At 41.5% G+C, this 22971-nt stretch overlaps 1 protein-coding gene across 2 annotated transcripts in view; it reads left to right on the top strand.

Annotated features, from left to right (window-relative positions):
- The window catches only part of TTC29 (tetratricopeptide repeat domain 29), a 1075828-nt gene that overhangs the window by 322439 nt on the left and 730418 nt on the right, over nt 1–22971 (top strand). For both annotated transcript variants that reach the window (XM_085643268.1, XM_085643267.1), the window contains exon 5: nt 3777–3962. In XM_085643268.1, the coding sequence (XP_085499394.1) occupies nt 3777–3962 (186 nt within the window). The remainder of the gene's footprint in view (nt 1–3776; nt 3963–22971) is intronic.

Below are 22971 nucleotides of genomic sequence, written 5' to 3'. Positions count from 1 at the left end.
ATCATGTTCCTTCCTTAGGGATCATTTTTCCTCGGAAATTACTTTTCCCTACAATTGCAACACACTGAGTTTATCACATAAGATACTTGGCTTTTGGAATTGTGTCTAAAATTTCAACATTCAATGTACTTCTATCTGGTTTCTCACACTTCACCTATACATTCTTGGCTTTGCCTTCTCACCCCATTATCTTCCTTCTTAGCATTAACTTCTTAGCATTGACCAATCTTTCACCTCTTATTTCCCTCACACATACAGGTGTGCTCTTCTCTTTGCACAATGGCAATAGCCTTCTTAATATCTAGATTTTTATGAGCAATAACTTCTGCACCATAAAATTATACATACACCTTCCTATCTGGGGATGAGTAACTGAATTGCTGAGCTTCCTGTGATCAAGTTACCAAGTTTTGCAATGTAGTTGTCCACTCATTCATCGTCCCTTGCGCTCTTGCAAAAAAACTTGGTAACTGCAGGGTCCTTAAAGAAATATCTTCTTAGTTATATCACTCTCTGTTTTCACTGCGGGTCCCTGAATCCTGACTACAGAGGTGAGTCAGGGACAGAGTGACATGCTCCCTACTGGTGTGGGGTCCCAGCACTCTGCTGATCGCACGCGGGCCCTAAGCGGCGAAATCCGAGCTGCACCTCCATGTCCCTAATTCTCTCACCAGTGCAAAGTGATCGAGATGTGCAGAGGCTCAAGGAAGTAAAAAGCTTCCCCAACCAACACTGCCTTATGACGTAGCAACAGTAATCTATGAGATCTGTAACCCACCGTTGCTAAGTCACAGCAGCGAATTATCATTTAGAATGTGACATTCACACGCTAGTGCCTCTTAGTAAGAGCCACACATAACAAAATAAAAAAAATCACCAGGAAATATGTTATATATATATAACCGTGCCCAAACACCACTACTACAACATTATAATGATCCCTAAGAAAGAAGTAGTAAACGAGCTGCTGAGCAGCCAAGAAAGAGAAAGTGTTAGTTTCTCGAGGACTGTTATTGTGTTGTATGTGAGACATTATTAGGTGTCGATGTCAACTAAGGACTTGTGGGACCTGTTGTCCTCTTATTATAGAAGATAGATTTGCTGTTTATCAGGCTGCGGTGAATAAAAAGGTGAAGAAACGTTGTGCGCAATCCTCACCTAACTCTAGGTCGCTTTGAATTTCTGATTTAATTTGAACATTTTTTAGATCACTTTTAAGCCATAAATGTTATACACATGCTGAGGCACAGACCTACTTACGACCTGAATGCCAAGCACTCATGTGAGTCAAGCCCTTTCTCTTTTACCCTAACATTGCCAATTATCGTTTTAGTTCACAAAAAAGGAGCAGTCTTAAAAAGGAGAAGAAACCCCTGCCCTTCTCAAATTGGCATTTTATTGTTTTATATCTATGAGTGGTGTTACTCCTAATACAGTGTTTCTTTATTAAGAAATCTAAAATTATTTACATAAATCACTTTATAAATTAACAACGTCAACACTTAAAAACTAAGGTCCAGATTCAGTTCCGACCTCTTGGAGACATCCGCCAAAAAGTCTACTCCCGTTTAACGTCCAAGGAGACACATTCTTTTCACTCCCCCATGCCAGACACGGAGGAGTATCTACAAACACAGATCTATGGGTGAATCATTAGGCCCCAAAACGAAAAAAACATGATTTTGCTTTGACCTCTAAATACTCAAAAATGGAATCACAAATATTCCAAGAAATCATTAGTGATGCTGCCCAGGAATTAATACATTTTACCCCACAGAGTGCAGCGATTAGAAATTACGAATATCCTACCTGTGCATTCCTTGAAATGGAAAGACCATCCACCCTAGCCTGCCTCCAACTGCAGAAGCAGATAATTGGGTCACTCTGTGGTGTTTAGCAATTCGGGCACTAAACACTGTAAAACCACTGTCACTGAGTAAACCTTCTGTAGTGTCCAACGGGGGAATAACTAAACATTGAAGAAGGGCCTCAACATGTGCTTAAGAGTTTCTTTCGTGAGCTGTCAGTATTTTGAAGATGAAGCGTTAATAAATGGTGGATAGCGAGTGAGTAAAACAAAGTGATATTGTTTCAAAAGGAACAGGAGAGTACACGAATGTGATATCTTGCAAGATAAAGGCACAGGATCAATTGAATGGAAAGAGGTTTTGCGAGAGCGCAGGCCGATAATTATGGCTATGTAGAACATTTTAATGATAGAGTGCGAGCATGCGATAATTCCGAAATTTTTAATGGTTGGAAACTGAATTAGATAAACCAACAAGCACATGTAACAGTTTCCATCAACAATGAAAGAAATGCAGACTAAAATAATAAAAAGGGTATGCCGTCAACATCATCAACATAATCTTTATTCGATTTTACAGATAAAATCACAAAAGACAAATCATTTAATTTAAAACCAACATATAGGATATCAGTATCGTAGCCATTCATATTTTAAAACTCCCACCAGAAAGCGCACAAGAAAAAAAAACAGGTAAAAGCTGAATTCAACAGCTATAAAAAAAGTAAGGCTGGCCTAACTTAGTTAAAAGGAGGGACATACCTAGTGTACGTGAAGCACATTCTTTTTGCCGAAAGAACTGTCTTTCATTAGAAATATTCACACATTAAAGGTTTGCAAAGCTGTGCCATAAACAAGTGTAAAATAACAAATGTGTAGGTCCCTGACTAGTGTTAGATTTGACATAGAGGTTTATCAGGATCTCTGTTATCCCTGCAGTCTGATTGCTTTTGGAGTGTGGGACCGTGTTTAGAAAATAAAGGGATTGAAGAAGTTAAAGTTATCAATTACCATAATATTCCTGCAGTCAATAACTTACCAGACCTCTAAATATCCACCACTTTTGAACCCCATCTCTCTCAACCCCCACCCCCCCAATCTTTGGCTTGAGTATACTCTTGATATCTCTCTGAGAATGGGGTGTCAGGAAATGGCAAAGTTGAGACTGTTGTGATTGGGGCCTCAATTGTGAAGAAGTGCTTCACACGGGTGAGCATACAATAGGATGAACAGTTAACTACAAGCATTGCTTTCTGTGTAAAGAACTTCCATCCGAATTGCTCTCCATATTCTATGTGTAAATATAAATTTTTGAGGTGGACTGGCCTCAAAATTTGTTTGCCCCACTGTGATACAAAGATGGTTCTGAATAGCTCCTCTGGCTAATTTACAATTCGCCCCAACATTTGGCATTGTCACTGGACACACCGCTATAATCCACCAGCCTCCGCATTTCCTTGGTGAAATTCGGCTTGGATGATCTGCTGGTTAAGGGCACTGAATGCAGGGGGTTGGTTATTCCTCATTCTTCCTCCACTTGCAGTCTGATGGAGATGCCTCTAACCTGACCCTCAGGATGGATTTCATTAAGTGGGTGTCATACCCTGCCATTTTGTTATGGAGCTTCTTCTTGATGATGATGATAATGATGATTTAATTGCACACTCACTAGCTGGTGTCAAAGTCTTTAACAAATGAGTCGGCCATTTCATGTGTTCAATGTTGGATGGGACTGACTGAAAAATACCTACTGGTCAGCAATTTATTCATGAACAGACTGACGACAGAAGTGTTGGGCTTACGGCAGCCTGTTACAGTAGGGGGAGTAGAAGCCGTACTCACTGTGAAGTTAATTACTATTTTTCCTGTCTTATAGTAACCAGTGGATTATTTTAAAGGAACCACTGTGTGTCTGATAACGACTTTTCTTTTGTGTTTTGAGTTAAGTTTCATTTTGTTTCATTTATAGGACACTATGAGGAAGTATATGTAAGTCAACTTGCATTGGCCCAGTATTTCAAGATGTTGGGAGATGGATGGCTATCAGATCACTTCTTTGAGTATTGTTTTCACACTGCTAAACTGATCAAAGTTGATGGTGGGCGAAAGGAAGCAGAGGCAAATGTAAACCTGGGAAAAGTCCGTGAAGAGCATGGTAAGTTTCCGCTATTAAAGAATTACTGAATTTAATCTTTTTTCGAGTACGCTTATGGCAAAAGAAACACATTTTATCATTTCATATTGTTATGTCATTCCATTACTTTTACTCATCCAAGTTTTCTCCTTGATGTATGGTAATAAAATAATTTGCATTTGTTATATGAATTTGTGGATCCACTAATCTTGGTCAGCATTCCATAGCCTCTTACCATGATATCCTCTTTTTGGCCCTGACTAATTTATCTCTAAAATAAAAAGTGAGAATTCAGTTCCTTTAGGATTACAACTGTGTGTGAAGTAAAGTTCGACATTTTATGGAATTCACAAAGTCTCCCAGTTGTTATATAAGAAAAGATAGATAGATAGATAGATAGATAGATAGATAGATAGATAGATAGACATCTTTACTCAATTATACCAGCATAAAATCATAAAACTAACAACACAAAAACGCAAATATTTAAAACATCATAGAGTTGTGTGCGGTACTGCAGATTTCAGAAAGGATCCAGCAGCGAGGCAAATATTTGTCTTATACAACATGAGTAAAAAATAAAGCACTAGACTACCTAGAGTAAATATATATATTTTCTGGCACAGGCAATAAAACCTTTTTTTGTTTAATGAAAATCTACAAAAAAATGTAAAAGTGATTGTGTAGAAACCTTGTCACCAGTGCAAAAACCAACAGATTAAGTAGACATTTGACCCAAAGAAAAGCACACAAGTTGACAAATAGTGCTCTATCAAAATCTGGCCAAACGTAATGTTTCCCAAGAACTGCAAGTGAACATTGAGATGGCTCTATGTCGCTACAAGTTTATAGTATGACATATGTCCATATCATAGGTTTCAGTAGCTCAGAGAACTCCCTCTCCAAACGCCTCCGCTCTATGAAAGTTTTCTTTGCCCAGTTTTTATCTTATCCAACAATTTGGGGATTGGTGAACGAAGAGGGTCTCTACACATGTCTTTCAACGTTGATTCTAAATAAGCCAGCCAGGGAGTTTTCTTACTGTCCTCACACTCTAAGCTGTCTAAGATAATCTGCCAGTTTAATGTAGTTTTGGGGTTGGTCCATATTGAAATCCAGAGTAAAAGAAGGGCCATATTTGATAATATTTGATACTTCCAGATAAAGTAATCCTAACTCCGCATGACCGAAGTAGTTAGAGGTGCTTGTTGGAAGAGAAAGGAAGCAATGGCAAAATCTGTTTTCTTCCAGTTGTTAGGCGGTACATTTGGTAGAGCCCCACAACCTGACTTCATATGTGGTAATAGGCATGCACTAAGCCTTTTAAATTTGAAGGAGTGCAGCAATTGGCTTGCTACCTATATTTGTGGCATTATTAAAAAGGGCCCCTATTGATTGACAGAATACGGTTTGCCTAAATGCAATACAAAGTGTCCGCGTTGAATTGCTGTCAAAAACTACGATCAAATGCGAGATTTGAGGAATACTTACAAAGGTTACATTAATGATAGAGATAGGACACATCCTGGAAGTTTTAGTACCACATGATATAACATATGATTTTGACAGGTTGGTAGCAAGAGCAAGGCCTCGTATAAAACATGCAAATATATTGACCAAGATTTTGAGGCTTATTCAGTGTTTGTGACACAATAGCTGCCTCATCTGCATATAAAAGTGTGGGTAGTGTCTAGATTCTACTAACTGTAGGCGCTGACCACAGCCAACAAGAACACAATTAAGGTTATTAATATACAGTAAGAAAAGCATGGAGACAAGGACACAGCCTTGTTCTACTCCTCTCTGTAATTTTACAGGCTTGGAAAATTCACCATTGCTCCCATATCTGATGTTAGCAGTTAAGCCAGAGTGTAGATCAGCCAAGAAATCCACGCTCATCGGATCAAGCACCAGGTCAGCAAGTTGTTGCCAGAGCTTAGATCTATCCACTCAATCAAAAGCATTGGATACATCCATAAAGGCCAGGTACAGGGAGGAGCCCTTTGCAGCAGTGCACTTGCTGATAATTAAATGCAGGTTTAGGCGTTGCTCTACAGTCCCTAGCCCTTCACGGAATCCATATTGTATTTTACACTGAATTTCGTTATTCGTGGCCCACTCCAAAATCCTGCAGTAGAATACTCTCCCAAGCACCTTCCTCATAGAGACTACTAAAGAAATAGGCCTGTAGCACCCAGGATCAGTCCTGTTACGCTTCTTGAAAAGAGGGACAAGGGTAGAAAAATCCTAAGCCAGATTTACAGGAACAATTTGAAAACTTTGCAATTGAAGGTGTCCAAAGGTCTATGTTGGCCTTGTACAAGTCCATAGGGACTCCATTCGGCCCGGGTACTTTCCCAGAAGGTCTGAGTGTTATAGCGCTCATGCTTTCCTGAGGCTCAAATGTTAAAATCAATAGGCCAAATTGTCCGTATAAGGTTTTGGAAAGCTGCGGGAGTGCAATCCATGGTGTTATTACAATAAATTGCCTTGAAATGGGAGGTTCAGCAGTCTGCTGCAATATGCAACCCCAGATCCATAAAGGGCAGACCAATGTGTTTTTTAATCTTATTTGCAGTTTGCCAAAACCTGCACACATTTTTGCAATTGCTTGCTGCCATTAGGTCAAACCCGTAATTTTTTTTTTAACTTCAGCTTTCTACTCTAAGGGTTGCTCTATTTAGGGCCATTCATTGTACGATCTCCTTCCTGTTACAGGGTGACCTAGCAAGAGTGGCACGTAATTGTCGGTTTGCACACGGACATGAAGAATCGAACCACCTAGGTGTGCCCACTACTGGATCCAGTCTGGACTTAATCAGGGAGCACTTTATTAAACAATTCAACTTGACAAAGTTCTCAACAACCACCTCATCACTGACGTTGGTTGACAAGCAGAGGAAAATAAAATTATATAATTGCTCACAATGCTTTTAAATCCACCTCTTTGTATTAGGAGACGATTGAGAGGCTGCAGAAAACTCCTCTGTGCCTGCACTCAGGGTACACTCCCCCATTACAGTACGTTCCTCCGGTGATTTGCAGAACTCATACCCATTGAGGAATATGTCCTAGTAGCCTGCAGTTGTTGTAATTATTGAGACAGCTTGGAGCTTGGGACTTTGTGACATATTTGGAGCATGTACCTCCATACCCCTGTATAAAGATTTTCAGCCTCATGCATCAACCCAAAATCCAGTCGGTAAAATACCGATTCGGTAATAGCTCCCGGTATTAAGTAAAAAATACCCAATCCCAATGCATCAACCCAAAAGCAGAAATCGCTATTTAAGGAATCCTTAAATAGCGATTCTTTAAATAGGGATTCCTTAAATACCGATTCCTTAAATAGCGATTGCATTTAAGGAATCCCAAAGTGAGATTCCTTAAATGCAATGCATCAAAGTTAAAAAATTAGCGATTTCGCTAATAGGGGGAGCAAATTACCATGAAGATGAACTGCATGGTAATTTGCAAAAACTTTGAAAAATGCACTTTTGTGCATTTTTCAAAGTTTCATGTTGTGCACACACATGCCCTTAGAGCATGTGTGTGTGCAACATATGTGCACATATCATTTTCAGGGGTGCAACAGGGTGTCCTTTTGACACCCTGGCACCCTTGAAAGTGCTCCCGCTATTAGCGATTCGGTAATACCGAATCGCTAATACAGACTGGCTTTACATTCATTCCTATGGGCCTCCAAGCCCATAGGAATGAATGGGTAGGTATTCCTTATTACCGATTCGGTATTACCGATTCGGTAATAAGGAATATTAAGGAATCGCTATTTGAATAGCGATTCCTACATGCATAGCCTTTTGCTATTCCTTATTAGCGATTCCTTATTTTTCGCTAATAAGGAATCGTAAATGGCATTGTTGATGCATAGGCCCCTTTGTGTGTACACACTCCCTTGTTGTGTCCTGAGGAGGCCATAACTAGCGTGGCCGAAGAGCGTCCAGAACCAGCATGGCCAAACGCGTCAACCATCCAAAAGCAGGAGTCTCCCAGAAATGTGGAAACTATAAATTAATCTTCAGATAGCCACTAGGAATCTAAGGGGAGAGATTACATCTATATACCGTTGCTTATTTTCAAGAAGGCGGACTACCTATGGACAGATATAGGAGTGATTGTCATATTATGTGAACTTTGATATTGACAAGGACAGTGTGTCTTATAACTGATGGTTTTTTTAATGTACGACTTATAAAAGAATAAATGCTAAACAGAATTCATGTAAATTTTCTGCGATAACTTGAGTATACGCTCAATTTAAATGGGGGTTACATACTGATATCTGTATTGTGAAAAATTATAATGCTATATAGACCAGAACCACAGGTATAGCTATTCCTCTAGAGTTCTCTCTTTCTTTTCTCCAAACCAAGCATAGACCTTTATTTTTAGTGGCTAGGAGAAAATTAACCTTAGAGGATTGTCGACTAGGAATGGTTGACATGCTAATAGATAAACTAAGGGGATTACAATCTCAAAAATGAGTTACTTACATTCACACAGAAGGTAGTTATACAGATGGCCTCCAGCAAATCAGTTTCAAACGAATTTAAATAGTCCATTTCCCTAATATGCTCACACAGTAAAGGACCCCGAGCATCTAAGTGAGAATAAGCAATCAAGCTGACAGTTTGAATTATTAAATATAGAAGTGTTTCCTGAGAACTCTGCATTGAAATCGCCACATAAAATTAAGTGAGGGGTGTGTTGGGAGGGTGTTAATTTTGCATAAATACTATCCTCATCCTTAGAGAAACTAATCAGCCAATGTCTCACCGACCACCTCAGCAGCCATCAGCTTCTCGATGCCACATAGACCAGAATTTAGGCCTAACCACAGTACAGAATCATCACTCATTGCCACCACAGATGACATCTCCATGAACCTTGATTGAGGAGATGTGGTGCTCAACCTCTCTGCAGCATTTGACACGGTCTCACACCCCATCCTCATCAGGCCCCTGCATGAGATCGGCATCTAAGAGCCCACTCTCTGCTGGATCTGTCCCTTCTTAACGGATAGAACACAAGCTGTCAGCCTGGCACCTTACTACTCAACATCCCGCCAACTGTGGAGTACCTCAAGGTTCATCGCTCAGCCATACCCTCTTCAACGCATACATGATCCCTCCGGCCCACACCATATGTGCACACAACATCAACATTCTCTCCTACGCAGATGACACACAACTCATGCTCTCCCTCTCTAACAAGTTCACTGCCTGCATGACAAAGTCACTAACTGAACGAAAGTCAACAGTCTCAAGCTCAGCACTGACTGGACAGAAATAGTGATCTTTGCTTCTAAAGTGTGGGACGACTTCCCACTCCACTGACAAAAAATTATTGAATTCCCTTATGATTGATTTATAGAACTCTCAGTGATTTGAGCACAGAGAGATAACTTGAATCATGGTGAAAGCCTCATTTCTGGGAACAACTGATCCATGTTGACCTTCTTACCAAAAACGTATGATCAAAGTGTCTGATATTAAAATGCAAGTTTTTACACAACCAATGAGCCACCTTGTTTTTGAGCTGAAAAGTACCCTCGCTAGTCATTGGATCTGGAAAATCTGCTAATATAAGAACACATAGGCAAGCATCCGGTAGTAAATTGAAAATTGGCAGCTGATGGAAAACACCAGCTGACGAGATTCTGAAAGCCAAGGAGCGGTGCACAGCTTTATTAGAGCCCTGTGTACTGCCATTCAGGTGCAGCTCAGAGGGAGCTGCCAGACTCATTGGGTTGCAAGCACAAGGGGCCACTGGTGCCCGACTCATAGAAATGGACCTACGGTGTATGACAGGTGTTTCCAGTGGAGACTCATCTCGGTCCTGTGCAGGGAAAATGCCCAAATTAAGGCATAGGGTAAGCGTAGTGTGGCAGCTTCAGGGGCAAGAAAGGTTGGAACTGTACTCAGTGCTTTATCAATGTTAGATTCCAAAGAGACAAACTTCTTTAGAAATTACTCCCAGAGCATGCTCATGAAAACCTTTGATTGTAGTACCCTTATGAGCAGCTTGATCAGATTGAGCTCAATTGGAGGTCTTTCTCTTACCCATCTTGATTGAAGATGGAGATGTGGCCAAGCTCAGCCTCTTCTGGGCTCTGATAGACATAGACGGGCTAGCTCTTGGAGCAGGCTTCACCTGGGAGCACCCGTGCGTGTCCCTCGCTGCGGACCAAACACCCACCCTTTGTAGCACTTAGCCCCACCTGCTGCCCTCAAAAGGATCCTGGAGTTTGTGGTTCACTCTGTAGCAGCCACACTAGCAGGGCTAGCAGGAGTGGTCCGTGCAGGTAAGGGCGGTAGGGCTGGGTGGGGGGGATTTCAACGGATGACAAGGAGGAAAAATTAAATAAATAATTAATTCCCCCCCCAACACCTGACCCCACCGCTCTTATCTGCGCGGGCTGCTCTTGAGGGCTGGAGAGTCCTTCAACTGTGTCCTGCGCTGCGGGCCAAACAGTTGAGCTTTGTCACTCTTAACCCAAATCTTGAGAAAATATAAAACAGACCTCAAGAACTCAAATGTACAACAACTACTTGAAGGGAAACTTTACCTGATAAACATTTACATATGAGGGAGTAACCAGAAACTTAAAATATTCGGCAAAAGATATGCGAGTGCCCACAGATCTAGGTGTACACCTCCCTCTGCAGGGTGCCCCGCCTATAAATGTCTATTAACTACGCCCTAACTCCAAATCTGTAAATGCTGCAATTCTTCTGTACTGGAAGACGATCCCCATTCTTCGGATCCTTTTAGCGCACCTATGTAACACGCACGAAAAACTTTGTGAATAAGACCATTTTCCTCCGTTTCTCCATTTCGTCAGGAAATTATTATTGACTAAACTTGAAACTTTATTTCTCCGGGTAAAAGATAACTAAAACAATTTTGAGCCCAAAGGTTCTCACATTAGTTCTGAACATTTGAAGATGTATTTCCGAGAATATTTCCACACAGAGGATACCCAATTGTTCTTCCTGCCACTTTCTGAAAGTACAGTTCATGATATTCAGGAAAAATAGATCAGTATGGAGGTAGGAGGAGAAAAGCTGCCTACGGGTGCTTGTGCAGAGCACATGGCACAGGAAAAGGTTCGTTTGTTCGAGAAACATTCATTGAATTGTTCTGCGGGGAAAAGAAATTATGTCAATAGTTCTTTTTCACAAGAGTCATTTTCATTTTCTTAAAACCTCATGTGAGCTTGCTGAGTTAGAGCTCAGTTAGGGATATGTTTCATGGTACAATGCTTCTGGTCTTTAAGGTGAAGTAAGCTCTGTATTTCCACAGGCTTTTGAGAGAACTGAGCAGTGCCAAACACTTGCTGAGTGGGTGTGTGACGTGTTTTGTATGAATCGGGACTGTAAATAGTGAGTTTTGATGTCCAAACTTTTTTCGAGCAAGCACATAAATGAGCTTAGCTACTAGGTTTTGGGTAGTATTATTATTTCGTGTCTTTTAGTCATGCTCCCTTGAATGTAATGTTGCTGTAGTGTGGCCATGATTTTACTGTTCATAGATCAGTTCAATATTGTGAAAGGGGCGGAAACTGCATAATTTGTGCGACCGTTTGCCGGTGCTCAGCACAGCAATTAATCCTTAACACCTGCACATACTTTTAAAGTACACCCCATGTTTGTGCTGTCTGTCTATTTTTGAGCAGAGTGCACCTGTTTAACAATTAAATATGAATTAAAGAAATCATTTTATCATGCCCAGGTCTTTCTTACAGCATTGGGCAGCCTGCAGTAGTGCAAACTGTCATACTTGTAGAAGGGTGATGCTTATGAAGGGGTGTTTACACTGTCATTTAGCAGAGCCAGTTGATAGTGTAAATGTTAATGGCCCCCTGGGGCCTTGGGCCTAGGGCTATGGAACGTATTTTATTTACAAATTAAGCACTGACGGGCCAGGAATGTTCTCATACGCTGTAAACGCTGTTGCACTACTCTACCTATTGCATTCATTTGGAGGCTGAAATCTAGTGTGAAGTTAAGTAATACCCCCGGATAGCTGTCCTTCTTGACTGTGAGCCAGTGCAAAGAGCCATCTAGGCCTTGTAACATGTGTGACAAAAGAATACATATGTTGTCAAGGTAAAGTAGGCCCAAGATTATAGAGGAGTTAGAGGAGAAGAGGGATCAGATAAAGAAGCTCTGCATATGATAAGAAAGGAAATTAGTGCCCATGAAGAAGAGACCATAGCAATTATCGAGGCTGTACAACACATATAGATGATCACATTAATATTTCAGGGTGTGTGATAAAGCAACTGGGATCTCCAAAAGGTAAGACTGAAGCTCAGTAAGTTTCTCATACACAATTGCTTTTGTAGATTCTTTCTGAAAACATCCATCTATAGGGTATAGATGCAAGCGCAGGATCTGTGGAGCTGAGAATCCTGGTGGGGTTATAAAAGGTATCATAAAAACACCACTCACAGTGGGTGAAAAACCTACCTAGGTTGGCAACTTTAACCACAAAGGAGCCTACAAGGCAGGAACAACTAAAGGGAGGAACCAAATACACAGCCACGATGAACAAGGAGTTGCAGCGCAATAGTGCATAACAGGATGAAGGAAAAGCATGAGTAATTTTTGGCAGAAAGTATGCATACATAGCACAATAGGAAAGTGGTAAGGCAGCAGGAGCTGGAAGGGAGCACAGTAGAAATCTGGGAACTAAGGAAGCAGTGAAGTAAAGTAGCACACAGGTAAACTGGGAACTAAGGAACTAAGGAAGCAGTACACTGAGGTAGTGGTAGACCAAGTAGTAAGGATGCCCTCAGAACAGTGCGAATGCAAGGATGAAGGGAATAGCCTAAGCAATGCTAGATCTGGAAACAAGAAGGCACTACATAAACAGTGCAGGATGAGGAAACAAAGATGCTCTGAGGCACACTGCAAATTCATCAGATTAGCAATTTACGACAAAAATAAGGAACTCTCTGCAAACAGAGAGTCAGTCGGATAGGAGCCCTTCATCAATGACCAGCCCTGTACGGGACTTAACCCGAGGCATTACAAGCACTCATTACATCCATCAAGTGAGTTAAAAATGGTTCCTGACAGCCACAGGCGTGCAGATTACTACACCCACCCTTTGCTGACAAGGATTGAGACAGATCAATTAACTGGGATTCTAGGAAATGCAGTCTTTGTCAGGAAACGCATCCAGGCTGCCACAAACTCCAGCATGGATCTATAATGCAAGTCCTGAACTTTTTCAAGCAGCTAAAAATCAATATTGGTGTATGCAAAAGGTGTGTGCCTCTGAGAAATGCAGTCTTTGGGCGAAAAAGCATCCAGGCTGTCACATAGCCCAACATAGATTTGAAATGAAAGGCAAGCTCGGAATATTGACAAAGGCTGGAAGTCAGTTCAATGACATAACACAATGTCAGGGAGTTTAACCCATCATTTGAAACGTTCCTAGACATACCACAAGAGTAGATGAAACACATGATGACAGTTAGGGGGTGGGATGCAGACCTGACTAGCTGATTCAATAGTAGGATCTCAATTTTAAATGGCATCCATAAGCCTATGAAACCCAAGGCAGTGCATTGTTTATAATCCCGAACGGTGGAAACAAGTAATGAAGGTCAGGAGTACACTGTGCGTGGTATCTACACTTTATAACTCGGAATTTCTCTGAATGAATGCATGTACTTTAAACTGCACAAGTAGTAAACTGTGAGCAGAGATTTCCTCTCCCCGTTCCCGACTTTTTCTATCTCTCATTCATGCATTAACTCTGAGAAATTAAGAGTAATATGTTTGCACTTTGGACACCTTGCATGCAAAAAACAGTTGCTTGGCTCTGTGATGAGTCAGTGCAAGCCCACATGATGGTTCAGGGCACCACAAAGGATAGTTCGAATTTGATGAAATTGACCCACAGTATTTTGAGCGGCTTGATTCTCTTGGAAAACTGGCTCTGTGCAAGGATGAGTCCTGCCGTTGCGACAAGTCCACCGGAGCAACTCAACAACACAGTATGGGTTCACTGTGTACTATCCTGCAACAAATTCAGCAGTCTTTCGGCAGTCCTGGGGTCATGTTGCATTGCTTTCATAAATGTCTCTTGCAAACATGATTGCTAATCTGAATCTGCTCCCAGTTAGAATGCATGGCAGGGCTATACCAGTTGGTTTTAGATCTGTTTTGCAATCACTCTGTGAGTGAGTTTAACAAGGATGTGGGCCAGAAGTTTGCTAGTATGGTGGTGTTAGCTCCTGGTTATCAGCTTCCACTTCTTCTTTAGTTTTCGAGATTGTTTCTTATCTAAAGAAGACATGTTGTCTTATGATTTTAGAGAGGGTCTGGTTACTATTTTTGCCCCCTGATATTTTGTCTTGGTCTAAATCCTGTGATGATTCATAAATATAAACGTAAATGTTTTTGAACAATTAGTTACCTGGTAGTACTAACAATAGTTCTGGTAAACATTGTGTTTATACATTTCACATGTGAAAATAGAAAAATGAATAGGGGGTATGCAGTTGCACACTAACCCTGCCTGAGGAGACTGCATGAAAATAGCACATTATTAGTAACAATGCATCAAAAACTGATAGTTTATATCCATTTGTCAAGGTGATGCCCCCCTTTTGAAAGAAAAGTACACTGGGATTTATTGACGGAACATATTTTTAAATCCACTGTTCTTAGCATTATGTTGAACTGAAGGCACAGCGATCATGAACCTTGAAATAAAAAATTCCCTTCTCAAAAGTTGCTTATTTTTATTGTGCCAATAGTAACACACATCAAACCATTGAACCAGTCGAGTTTGTGGCAAAACACCTTGAAAGCATGTATAATTAGTTCATTTTTAGATACAATGATAAATAGATTATTCTTGGACAGAAAGCTTGGGGAAGAACTGTCTCTTGATAAGTGTGCACTTCAAAATCCTAAAACATACCAATGACTAAATATTACACCACGTGATTGGTAACCATGCATATTGCATCATTTGATGTATCCCGACTCTCTTCATGAATCCCAATACCAGCAGTGCCTCAGCGATTGAGGGGGGCATTGACCTCGCTACACTATTTGTGACCTCATGTAAAAAAATAAGTTTCTTATACAACATCATCATATTGAGGGGTCTGTCTGCATCAAGACGAAACAAGCATTGGCATAGCCAATAGGTCTCGCCTTTGGGACCTTATAAGTATTTAGTTATGCAGCACAATATCCTTACTGCAACATCATTAACTGTTGCATGGCTAAAGACTTATAAGGTCCCAAAGGCGAGACCTATTGGCTATACCAATGCTTGTTACCCATGATGACAGGCCATGCGTTCCAGTCCTGAAGAAGTATCCGTCCATTTGGAATGGGAGACCTATCTGTGTCAGGGGAATTCAAAAGTGGAAAAAGTTAAGTACAGAACTCATCACCTCGCAACTATACAACTCCTTGTCTTGGCTGGGACAGAGAAGTGCAGGGTAGGGGGTGGTAGAGACAAAACTCCGACAGAATCACTTTAAACACAATATTAGTATGCAAAAGGCATATCTAGTCAGTATACATCCGTATGGCACTCGAACATAGACAATAACTACAAATACATGACTAGTGGGAGACAGAACTGGGCAAAGTCGAAAAGGATGAGGCATGGTCAATCACATGGAGGAGAGCTGCCAAAGCTCTGATATGCTTCCAGCTCAGAGCTCACAGAAGATTCTATTCTGCTTGTATTTCGCTCCTGACAAACTGAGTGCAATGTCTGGCACTTCTAAGCAGTGCTGCGGAGACTCGTGTGGAGGCATTGCTACCATATCCAAACGGAGTGGAATATGACACTGGCCACCATCAAGATTTCACAGGTATGTCCCTTGCCCTTTAGTTCTAATACTAAGTCACCCAGCAGAGGAATGTCACTACCCCCTTGCAACAACCATGTGAAAACGGATCCCACATATGCTTTTGTCCTTGAGGCTCTCTCTTGATCAGTTCTACAAGTCACATTCAACGCTACCTCGGAGTCTGTGATGGTGCAAAACTGAGCAATAATTATGTTCACCGTGAAAAGCTGACAGCGAAGATCCGCAACACTCTTATTAGGTTTGAGCGGGTGGCGGCTCGTTTTATGTCACATGTGAGGAATGACCCAAGCCCTGATGCAGCTGCCTGGAATGCCCCAGACGTAACAAAATGTTCTAATATAGTGATAATCTTTCCTACACAAGTTAACGAAGGTTAAATGGGGATAGTTACAATATCATACTCCACACACAGTGCACATGAACATCGTACATGCCATACTGTTTACAGTTGTGCCATCTCACTTTCTTGTTGTGACTGTGTACAGATTATTTAGTGAGCTTTGCTACATTGCAATGAAATGACTCAATAAAGTAGTTAAAATATTTTCAAACTAAAGGTTGTAAGGTGGAATTAGTTCGATGGACTAGGTAAGCCATTCAAATACGCTTGGAGCTACTCCCGCGGTTCGATGGCCAGACAGCTCGAATATTTGTGAGCAAGAAAATCAGTCAAGAAATCATTAAGCCTTCCACTGCCCTTTCCCATGGAAAAGAGAAATGAGCGAACGAAGGAAGAATAGGACTCAATGTGGTAAAAGAGGGCCCAGGAGGGGTGGATAAAAAGCATCCCTGAGCCTCCTGTCTCACAGCACGGAATAAAAGAGTCATGCCTCCATGCAAACACAGAACTAGTGTTTCTAGAGTGTTTCAAACAACCCACATATCACCAGTTCATCACTGGATGATTGATAAATGGCATAAACAAGTCCCAAAGGCGTGGCCAGATTCCTTATGCTATTTTTAACAGCAAACATCTATTACATGCATTATATTACAGATACTTTTTGCACCAGCTGACACACTTTTCAGGCAGAACCCCAACCGGTTTGATCTGCGTCAGCAGCCTCAATCCAGTCAGTGCTACACAAATCAAGACGTCAATCTGCGCACGCAGCAGGAAAAAACAAGCACTCCCAGCAGCACAGGCCAATGTATGCATACACTGTATACACTGTGTGCAGTTACTTTAAACCTGATGTACCTAATTCATAAAGACGTTTGCCCGAGGTAGTCGCACTTGCAGGCTATTTTATTTACAAAATTTGTAAATTCTTTCAATCGTGCCCAATAAAACCCCAAGACCATTCAATATCGGTGCTTAGTTTGAAAACAAGTGCGCGACTCGCGCTGAAGGGGAAAAAATAAGATGAGGAGAGGAGGAGGCAGCAGGGGAGGAGAGAGAGGAGGGGGCCTGTGCCTGTTTCCCTTGCGGGAGCGAGCAGGAATCATATGTTTGTAATTAATACATGGTTTGAAAGCTCGCTCCCGCAAGGGAATCGCCAGACGTGCACGCGTTGCATTCAAAGAAATGCAATGCAATGTATGCACGTTTTTGGCAGCAAAGCTGAAGCGATTGCTAAAGGTCTTTTCCTATGCAGCGCATGCGCGCTGCGTAGGCGAGACCTAAATACAAAAGCAATAGAATGCTGGTAGCCCCTGCTGTGCACATGTAAAAATGAGAACAAAGCAAAACTAAAAATTAGCAATGAAGAATGAAGTTGCGCAGAATTTTTTCAAAGGTGATTCGTTTTCTTGATTTTCTTACCAGAACCTTACCTGGTATAAGGGTTTCTAGCTCCCTTGGCATCAAGGACTTTCAGTGTGCCCACCTGAGACAGAAAGCCAGCTGTACTACAATCTCCCCGCAACTCACTAAGCACTGCTTAAGTAATGTACTCTAGGTAACGATCAATCCCAATGAGATATCCCAGGGATATTTAGTGGAACCCAAACCCCTTTTTACCATGCAAAGGCACACTGAAGAGCACTAGGAGACCAGGGATATATTTTAAAGATTTATTATAACAACAAAACCTTATCATATTGCATAAAATATAAATCATAATTATTAATAAAATCAACAAAAGAGTGGCAATGATCTTTATCAGAAATGTGAATAGCAAGCAATATTGTAACATTGTGGGAATATCCTAAAGCCTTCTTTGCAATAATATCTTACTTATTCCACCTTCAGAGGACAGATGCAACCAGGACAGATGTAATGAATGCCCTTGCCAATTTCCTTTTACTAGAATTAGCATACATGTATTCCTCCTTCCCGGAGGGCATAAGAAATGCTCCATGTCTTAAAGCATGGTTTCGAGCCATCTACAGCCCATGACAGACTGTTACAGTTTAAACATTTGGGCCTTTGATGAATTACAATCCCTTTTTCTGTTAAATCTGCAACTCCTTCTGACCCGGTCGCCCCTGCTATTTTGGAGTGAGGAATGGTGAGCTTCTTCCAGTCTTTAGAGAGCTTATCAATAATTATTTTGCAACCGCTCCAGTTCCAGCAGAGTGGAAGCATGCTTCTCTGGTGCTGCTGTTGGAAAAGCCTTCTCTTGATCTCACTAAAGCTGGGCATTATAGGCCAATCTTGTTGCTCCCTTGTTTCTCATAAATGTCAGAAAAATATGTGAATCAGCAGCTCTCAATATTTATTGAAGCTAGGAACCTACTCCATAGAACTCAATCGGGCTTTCATTCCTGTTATAGCACCGAGTTATCTTTATTGCTTGCTTCTGAAACTATGCGTCAGATTCTGGATCAGAGTGACACTGCAGCATTGCTGCTATTGGACCTGAGTGCAGCTTTCGACTCCACATCCCACAGCCTCCTTTCTTGTGAAGCTGTGGAACTGTGGTGTTGACCACAGGGCACTGCAGTAGCTTGTGCCTTTCTTGCAGGGCCGCTCCTTTGAGGTCACACTGAAACCTTTCGCTCTCGGGTTCTGTCACTTAAGCAGGGGGTGGTGCAGGGCTCCCTGTTGAGCCCTACCTGTTTCAATTTGTATCTGCGCCCCCTGGCTGATATCAACAAGTGTCACAGGTGTGACATCATATCATACGCTGATGATACGCAGCTGATTGTCACCTTAACACAGAACTCTGCTAGCACGGCGGTTTCTTTGAGAGCCTGTTTGTCAAAGGTAACCCAATGGATGGATCTCAACTGCCTAAAATTAAATGCGGGAAAGGCCGAGGCCCTTAATTTGGGCAAACAGCCGTTAATCTGGTCTCCCAATTGGTGGCTATCTACCTTAGCCCCCTTCCATCACTAAAGCCTAGGGTTAAAAACGTAGGCATTTGGCTTGATAAAAACCTGTCCTTTGACTGTCAAATCATGGCCTTGGCAGGCAAATGCATTGGGATTCTAAAATCCCTGAACAACATAATCCACCTTCTGCCTGAGTCTGCCCATAAAATGATGATTCAGGCACTTGTTATGTCCCGGTTGGAATATTTTAACATCCTTTACCTGGAAGTCTCTTAGTGTCAGCTTATGAGACTCCAGCGTGTGCAGAATTCTGCTGCCCGGCCTTTGTGAAATCTCTCTAAGCGGGCCACTATGAGCCTGGCTCTGAGCAAACTGAACTGGCTCCCGATTAAGAAACCTTTTTCCTTTAAGGCTCTCTGCTATTGCCAACAGAACATGTTTCCTTTGGAAAGATTGCTATCGTAGTACTATTAACTGCATCTCCTGCTATACAACACACTCACATACATTCAACCTATCCGCACACATGGAGGGAGCCATATAATTACACTCCCCAAACCCTTTGCTAGTGTGTCAAAAAACAGTAATTTTATAGAAATATATCAATTTATTATTCTACTTGGTTAAAAAAGCATATGCCTCACAGTGCATCAATATACAGTATCTCTATTGCATCAAACTCGCATAAAAAAAACACAGTAATTATATACAATTATCATTTAAAACAGATTCACATAAAAACCAGGGAGAGTACACATCAAAGACAGAGGACTATGTCATTGAATGGCCACATCCGTGATTATTTCATTTAGAGGCTGAGACCCGATAACGTACATAAAATGAGCATTCAATGGTCCCAGTTTCCTCACAGATTGTGTTCCTTTTGTAAAGCGTTGACGCGTTTCGATGGTTCCTTTATATAGCCATCTTTTTCAAGACCGAGTCATTTGTAACTCTCACAGACGAAAGAAAAAAACCTGGAACAATTTGAACCACCGCTTATTGTAGTCAAAATAAACACAGCGTATCTGAATTTCGGAGGGTCCGATAGGTTCCTCGGAGCATCTACCTCCTTTTGTCCTATTACGATTTTTCTAGACAGTGTGTGGAAAATCTGGAACAAAAACAAACTGTAAGCCGTTAGGTATGGCACATAGCAATAGAATAGGTTCACCAGCGTCGGAGCCCTAGGTCGGGTGGTGGAAAAGAAAGATCTTTTAAAGATTCTATTCTTTCCTCAGGAGGACAGATGTCCGGGAAATAAGTTACCACTATTGGTGCACCTAATTGGTTGATGGTTGCCCCAGCGTGAGTGCCTTTTATAATTAGGGTTTTTACGGGGATCGGCTGTCCTTCTGTGTGGCTCAACTCGAGATCCGGGTGCTATTGCTACTAAGCCTTTAGTAAGACAGAGGCCAGCTATTTGCACCCGCTTATCAGTCTTACTGTCCTGTGAGGTGTCTCAGGTACTCAGGGACCTTACTGGCTCAAATTCTCAGTGTTAAGAAGGTCTGCATTGGGGTAAGCTCCTTTAGTTTTTTGGCATTTAAGTTATGGAACTCTCTTCCTCTCTGTCTTAGGAAATCGAAGAAAGAGCCTCTGTTCCGGAAACAGCTGAAAACATGGCTATTTAGATAGGCTGTTAGTTCTGTCTAGCCTCTCTGTAATCCTTATTGGAAGTTGCTGCGTTCAGGCACTTCTTTCAAGTTATTATATCAAACCCACCTGCATTTCTCTTCGCTAACTAAGTTAATATTTAGCCCCTAAAAGATGCCTAGTTCGGGTTACGAAGATGGTTGACAGTCGCATACATGGTCTGAACAATAGAACTAATGTTCGACAACGTAACAGCATGTACGAATTTCATCTGCATTGGTAGGCAGGCACAATAACCTACTGAGAGAAAGCTAGATGTGCCTCTGGGTAGCCCTCATCTAAGGAAGAATATTCTAGCTCTGTATAGCCTTTGTATGAAGCCCCTGGTACAAAGATCCTCTTGATCATATTACACTATCTTCTTACTTTATATAATGTATATGAACATTGTTGAATAATTTCAGAATAAACAATTAGCATAAAAGCTCTGGCATTAGTTAACTTATTTACATTCTTTGTAACCTTGCCTATTGTTTTAAACAATACACAAGAAGTGAAATTATCTGCTTCCACAAAATCTTGTTCATTATTTAAAAATAAATTACTGGAAAAGAGGAAATTCAGTTCATACAGAGAAACATCAATATATTCGAGCAGACTTAATTGTCACAGTGCAATGCATACCGAAATGAATAAATGTGCATTTAAACTTGACATTTATACCTAAATTCACAACATAGATGATTCAAATAGGGGATACCTAAAATGAAAAAATGTAATTACAACAGTCCCAAAATGATAATAAATTATCACCAGTAGGTAGTTATAGTTAGGACCAAAGTTTCCACAGGAAAAGCGTTTTTTGTTTTGCCAAAAACTTTGGCACCGTTTGGCCAATTTTTGAATCGGCTGTTGTGGTGAAAGTTTTAGACTGATCTGTCAAGCATGGACCGAGAAGAAAGGGGAGTCCCCGAAAAAAAAGAAAGGGGGCAGAGTAGAAATACCCTGACCCCTTAGGCCTCTTGGGGGTCCCCCCAGGGCCCAAAAAAGCTTTTTTTTTAACCAGCTTAAAAATTTTTAAAAACGAAGTGCGGTCTCCCATGCCTCCTTATCAATTGGCACTTGGAGGGGCCAGGACCTAGGGCACTGTACAAATAAAGGAGGGGGCACACAAGCCCCCTCCTCCTGGGGCTTCATGGATATAACTCCCAACAATTTATAAATAGATACGGGGGCCGCATGGCTCCCGCAGCCCCGGGAACCCCAAGGGCAAATTGTGAACTTTCATGAGCCTCCCTTCTGCAGCTCCAGGGACCGCCACCTCCCCGGGGCAAAAGAAAACATTAATGCGGGGTCTGTGTAGTCCAATGGAGGTCCCTCTCCTGGAGCATAGAAGGCCCTGGGGCCCAGGGACAGCTTTTACAATGTCCCAGGGTGCCCACACCCGGGACAATTCTGTTTGCTATGAATTAGCCGGAGCACAGCTCCGCCACGCGATAGCAAACACTACTCTGCTTACTAGAAGCGGAGCAGAATTGCTTTTACACACTGCATGCTAGCAGCTACCTATGTGTAAAAGCAATGCCGGGGGAGCCGGCAGGGGCCAGTGCACTCACACTACAGGTCGGGGATGGGGTCAAAATCACAACGGCCCTGTAACCTTTGTTTTTTTCAGTGAATAAAAGAGGTCGCCAGTAGGTAGTTATAGGTAGGACCAAAGTTTCCATAGGAAAAGCGTTTTTTGTTTTGCCTATAACTTCGGCACCGCTTGACGAATCTTTATGAAATTTTCAAAAAACATCCTCTTTTTGGTTCAGCTGCTGTGTTGAAAGTTTCAGGGTGACCCCGAAGCGCATTTTCCCTAAGTTATGTCTCTGGGGATTTTTCATTTTTTTAACACGACTACAGCCCAAACTGCGAAACTGTATTACACCAGATTTTACAGAAAGTTAAATGTTGGACCAGAAAGTGAGATTTTGAGATTTGGTGTAAATCCGTTTAGTAGTTCCAGAGCTATTTCAGAGATATTTAAGTTTAAAAATGTATCTGTTAAAAACTAGTTTTTTAAAAGGGGGCAGCACTAATTAGCCAGTAAAAAAGTACTCCAGTTGAGTAGAGGTGTTACACAAAACGGTAGTCTATTCTTAGATAAAGATGCAGGACAGAATTCATTCTGGCACAATGCTCCTGTTAGAAAAATTAAACCTCAACAGGAACCACTTACAGCAAGACAGCAGGTGCCCGAGTTAAAGTCCACTTCTGTAACTCCATTAAGCAGCCTTTTTACATAGTGAAAAGTTAGCTGTAATCCTTGATGGAGGTGTTTGCATCCTTGCT

The sequence above is a fragment of the Triturus cristatus genome, chromosome 2_2 (assembly GCF_964204655.1).
Source record: "Triturus cristatus chromosome 2_2, aTriCri1.1, whole genome shotgun sequence".
In the NCBI taxonomy this organism is placed as follows: Eukaryota; Metazoa; Chordata; class Amphibia; order Caudata; family Salamandridae; genus Triturus; species Triturus cristatus.
The sequence above is the reverse complement of the archived record's forward strand: the minus strand, read 5'-3'. Positions and strand labels throughout refer to the sequence as shown.